Here is a 6000-nt window from a genome sequence, read left to right on the forward strand (position 1 = left end):
TAAAGACCTGGAAAAACTGCTGTCTTAACAGCGTATCGCGTTCGATAGCTGAGAACGAAAGAGTTGCAACTAAAAGAAATATTTAAACAAAACATTTTTGAGATTTTATTTAGGTCTCTACAATCTTCGAAAGGGTCATTTTTTCATTAAAAGAATGCTATTTGTTCGGGGCGTCGACCCATGTGGATCTTTTGCCCCTACTGGCACCATATTGTATGATAATGTTATTTGCTTTACGCCCCACTAACTACTTTTTCGGTCTTCGGAGACGCCGAGGTGCCGGAATTTAGTACCGCGGGAGGTCTTTTACGTGCCAGTAAATCTACCGACACAAGGCTGACGTATTTGAGCACCTTCAAATACCACCGGACTAGGCCAGGATCGAACCTGCCACGTTGGGGTCAGAAGGCCAGCGCCTTAACCGTCTGAGCCCCTCAGCCCGGCCATATTGTATGAACCTGCGTGCAGTTTGAAGGGCGATAGAGTGAAATGTTGTGTGTGAGGCAACGAAGATTAAGGACGTCGCGAACACCTAGTCCCCAGGCCAAGGATATGAATCATTACAATTAAAAACCCCTGACTCGGCCGGGAACCGAAGCCGGGGCCGCCGGGTGACAGGCGAACGCGTTGCCCCCTACACCGCGGGGCTGGACTCCGAAAGGGTTGCAGCACAAAATGTATTGTATTCGTCCCAGGAAGCACTTCTAACGGTTTTCAATATTCTGATATTAGTCACTCGGTTAATTTGAAAGGGTTACATTTTTAGGAGAAGGCGGATCATGTTGCCTCTAGCAAGTGCTATGAAACTTGCCGTCAAAATTTGCATCAAGCAACTGCTGTGACGTTGTTCCTCGCTCGGCCCAGCGAAGACCCTGTTATCGAGTTGTAGTACAAAAATTGTAGTGACAATGTTGCAAACTTCGGGCTGGGAAGACTTGGGATTAAGGAGAGGAGCTGTTCAACTACGCGGCATATACCGAGCAGTCAGTGGAGATTTGGCGTAGAATGACATTAGGAGATGAATAATGATGAAAGAACTGTGTAAAAACCAATTTTCTAAAAACAAGTGTATTTTTGAGAGACTATGATGTAAACTGCTAAAGCTTTAATCTACTCTTCTTCTGAAAAATCATGAGTTTTGAATTGTAACCCTTTGGTTGTCGGTCATCGAATTGTAGTACAAAAGCTGTATCGTAGTGAATTGTACTGTACAACTTGGCTATGTTATCTTGATTTTTACCTACGGAATTGCTGCCTTGCTTCGTAAATAAAGGCCAAAAATCCCTTCATGTAGTTACGAAGGTATTTAGAGGGGTTGTGTTCCATTTGCGATCACTGTAAAAGTTGTTCCATTTGCGATCACTTCCATTACAGTGGAAAACAAGAATGTGAAGAAAGACCAGTTCTGTCCCATTTGCGACCACTGTAAAATTATCAGTGGCCTATCAGGATTTTCCAACGTCCATGCAGCAGGGGGACTGCTAATTAGGACGTAGTCCACACAACCTCCCTCTTGAAGAATTTTTGAGGTAATATTAGTCTATAGTGTTTAACATACTGAAATTATTCCACCTGTAGACATCCATCATTGATGTAGGTTTTATTGTTATGTTGTTATCTGCGTATTTACTTACGATATGCAGGTCATTGAGACGAAGAAAGGCAATCCTTGTGCTTTATATGATGGATACCCTTAGATAAATGTCAGGGTTGTTTGGTGACATGAGTTTTTTATCGCTGGATTTACGTCGCACCGACACAGATAGGTCTTATGGCGACAATGGGATAGGAAAGGGCTAGGAGTGGGAAGAAAGCGGCCGTGGTCTTAAGTTACAGCCCCAGCATTTGATTGTTGTGAAAATAGAAAACCACAGTAAACCATCTTCAGGCTACCGACAATGGGGTACGAACCCTCTTTTCACCGAATGCAATCTCATCTTTTCGCGCTATAATTATAGAATTATAATTTCTTCAACTTATTTTAATCTAAACATTTTCTTAATATTAAGTTCTGGAATCTTGTACATCTACTCCGAGCGTACAAACACAAATTATCATTTTATTTATATAGGTAGGCTGAGTGGCTGCGTGTTATAACGCGCTGTAGCTATGGCGCCAAGCATTCGGGAAACGCGTGGATTCGAACCTCACCGTAGGCAGTTTTTAAAATTGGTTTTCTGTGGTTTAATATTTTCACTTCCAGGCAAATGCCGGTACAGTTCCTATCCATAGGCCAGAGGTGAGTCCTCCCACCCCTTACCCAATTTCATTCACCATAACACATTTCATCTTCATTAGCTCCTCGACTGAGGTTGGTGCCAGGAAGGGCATCTGGCCGTAGAAACATCCCGTATAAATTAATCTCATTTCATCCCGACCCGGTAACAAGAAACCAGACTAAGGGGTAGACATACATACAGATAGATGAAAGTAGGCTACTTATATTTTGAGCATCTGTTTACATAAGTGTCAGTATGAATGTTTGAACAGTTTGAGCATTATTTAAGCAGTAATTTAATAGTTCCCCCTATTGTATAAGAAAGTATTAAGTCTGTTAAGTCTGAGATGAGCTACAATTGCTTCAAAAAGGGTAGCACTATCGAAGAAGCAATGTGCCACCGCAAAATCCATTGTTTTGAAATTGGAAGGTGTAAAATTAAACGGTTATAATACGTCCATCTTTTGACTTGCTTCGTAAAATTTAACCGCCTTTACACCCACAACCATCTGGTAACTCTAAATAAAAGGTTCCCTTGAGTCCTGTTCATTCTCTGTCAGTCTCGATATTAACGCATCAGTCTCAATATCTGTAAGTAAATTTCATGCTTCTGAAACGAATAAAGAAAGAAAGTCTTAAACGGTAAATATAAGTAATTTAATGAGTTTCAACATACGATTCGTAAGAATCCTAGTTGGGTATGTAGTTTCGCCATTTACTTGAGGGATGTCTTCCTTTACCAGTCCTTCGGTAAGGAATTCCTTTTCAAAATATGAAAGATAAAATTGATAACATTGGAATTCAGTAGGACACGCTGGGGCAAATATTTGTATATAGGAAGAGGAATAAAGGCTTTGGATAATGTGTATGTATGATGAATACTCATCCTGGAGGCTGGTTTGGACCTCAACAGCCCCACCATCAGGCGTCACTGAAGAGCCGTATAAGGGAAATGAGGAGTAAGTTTCCCTTTGATTTCCTCACTCAGCCAGATGTTGCTATTACATATCAGTCTATCAAGCGCACTGAAATGATTGCACCAACCGACCCTATGAGAAACATTTTCACATCATTCATAACAGGGACTGGCTCCATAAGGAATGAATGGCATTACTAACATCACTCATACCTCGGTCACTTTCATGTTGTCGAAGCCAAGTATGAGACTAAGACAGGTGAATGAAATTAAGAAATTTGTTCTAGCCCACGCCAGAAGACATAGTGCAGTGTAAACACTAGATCTTGCCAGCAAAGGCATATGGATAATGTATTGAGGAAATGTTGGATCAATTTTCAAGTTCTTTAAAATCATTTAAGAAAAGACTTAAGCAATAGACAGGGTTTCCGCCACTTGGGCGACAGTCCTAATTGCATTTCAATGATTGATTGATTGATTGATTGATTGATTGATTGATTGATTGATTGATTGATTGATTGGTTGGTTGGTTGGTTGGTTGGTTGGTTGGTTGGTTGGTTGGTTGGTTGGTTGGTTGGTTGGTTGGTTGGTTGGTTGGTTGGTTGGTTGGTTGGCGGGTGGTTGGGTGGTTTGGTGGGTTGGTTGGTTGGTTGGTTGGTTGGTGGGTGGTTTGGGTGGGTGGGTGGGTTGGTGAGTTGGTTGGTTGGTTTTGATTGAGAGACTCACCGCGTGAAGGTAGGTGTACATAGGGATGTGGTTATGTTTACAAACAAACTAAGGGTCAAATCACCGGTCTGCAGACGAATATTCAACATTCATTGACATACAGTGCTCATTCTTACTTTTTTTTTTTAATGAAAGAAGGCAATCCATTCTGAAATAATTAAACCTGCTTTCATTTATTCAGGGATAGGTTTGGCCTGCATTATGTCAATGTCTCCGACCCGGCGAGGCCCAGAACTGCGAAGGCTTCTGTCCAGTTTCTGAAGGAGGTCTTCCGCACACGAGAAATACCAGACAAGTACCTGAACTAATGAACCTCTAAATTTAGAAAGAAATGCCTTGAACGAATTATACTTGTTCTCTTGTAAATATATATCAATAAAATATTATTGATTAATTCATCACATATTTTTATTTGCAACGAATAAACTTTATCCCTATAAATTGTGAAGAATACTATTCTTATAAGCGGCTGTGTAGGATTCCTGAAGAAGGAAAGAATCTCCAATTTAGTGGACGTCTAGTAGACCTAGATCTTGTTAATGAATTGAATATCTTGGCTACTTGTTGAACAATAATGGCAGCTGGGAGAAAGAGATCAGAAGAAGAACTGCTGTTGGAAAAGTTGCTATAGGTAAGGTCCGAACGATGTGGCGTGACCGAGTAATCAGTAAAAACACAAAGAAACGACCGGTTTTCGTGTTGGTATTTCAGTCGTCTTCTATAGCAATGAATCATGGACAGTGAGGGTCAAAGACAAAAAGAAGTGCATCAATGCATTTGAAATGTGGTGTTGGTGGAGGATGTTATGAATACCTTTGACGGAGAACAGATGTATCTCACAGACATGATACAGGCTTTCGGACTTATGCCGTGTCAAGAAAATAAGGTGAATTTTTTTACGTTTCGCAGAGAACTTTGCTCTGCGTCTTCAGAAGATTATCTCGACTGTTCACGAGAAACGCTTCTCAAAGAATGAGGTTTGAATTTAGACGTTATAATAGAAGCGGAAGTGGTACGTTCATTCGTCATCAGATGGCTCACCGGACACGGTACAGCGCTAGTGTTTGAAGCGGTAGCTGACGGAATCAGTCTGAGTAGGAATCACATAACATAACAGGAGTACACACACATGAAAGTATGACATAGACACAATCCTGAACGTATCATCTGGCGATGAGGAACGTACGAATTTGGAAAACACTGAAACGAAATAACAATAGTCAAGGGACAGGGAAGGAACTACCTACGCAAATTCCTAATGGCTGGCAACCTCGTATTACTTAATTAACAGCCAGTGTACCTGTTGACATTGTTAGGATATCTACGTATTTCCACAGCTTCCCGTATAATCCTGGACCTGTAGTGTTCAGTGTGGGTAAGAGCTCGATCATCTTGAAATACAACGTCATGATCCGACGACAGGGCTTGCTCAGCTATTGCTGATTTGTCTGGCTGGTTGAGACGGATATGTCTTTGGTGTTCCTTGAGGCGAGTCCCAATGGACTGACATATTTGGCCAATATATACCTTGCCGCAGGTACAAGGAATTTCGTATAACCAGGGTTGTAAAATTGAGGTCAATTTGTCCTGTGTTTTACCCAGACTGTGAACAATTTTAGTAACGGTACCAAACACGGTTTTTAGATTGTGTTTGCGGGGATCCTGTAATTCGATCTGTGGTGTTGTGAATGTAAGGAAGGTAGGCAGTTCCCTTCACTTCTTCCTCCTGTGAGCTTTGCTTGGTTGTTTCTCTGAGATGCAGGGCTCTATGAATCTGCAAATCGCTGTAACCAATACCCTTGAACGTGACTTTGAGTGTGTCTGTCTCCACCTGGATATTAGATGGCTCACAAATTCGTCTCGTACTCTTGGTGAGTCTCGTGCGAATGCCTAGTCTTTGTGCTGGATGGTGGTGAGAATCTGCACACAAATCGCTATCGCTATCGAAGATGGTTCCGTCTGCTTCCGCTTCGAATGCTAGTGCTCTACCACATCTGCTGACGAATGAACGTACCACTTCCACTTCTATTATAACGTCTAAATCAAACTTTGTTCTTTGAAAAGCTTTTCTCGTGAACAGTCGAGATTTTCTTCTGAAGATGCAGAGCAAAGTTCTCTGCGAAACGTAAAGAATTTAATC

General features: G+C 41.5%; 1 protein-coding gene across 1 annotated transcript in view; it reads left to right on the forward strand.

Moving 5' to 3' along the window:
* LOC136858634 (myrosinase 1) overlaps positions 1 to 4258 on the forward strand; it is a 59723-nt gene extending 55465 nt beyond the window's left edge. The window contains exon 11 of the mRNA XM_067138335.2: positions 4042 to 4258. Coding sequence (XP_066994436.2) covers positions 4042 to 4168 — 127 coding nt within the window. The 3' untranslated portion in view covers positions 4169 to 4258. The remainder of the gene's footprint in view (positions 1 to 4041) is intronic.
* The last annotated feature ends 1742 nt before the right edge of the window (positions 4259 to 6000 follow it).

Source organism: Anabrus simplex, chromosome 1 (genome assembly GCF_040414725.1).
Source record: "Anabrus simplex isolate iqAnaSimp1 chromosome 1, ASM4041472v1, whole genome shotgun sequence".
In the NCBI taxonomy this organism is placed as follows: Eukaryota; Metazoa; Arthropoda; class Insecta; order Orthoptera; family Tettigoniidae; genus Anabrus; species Anabrus simplex.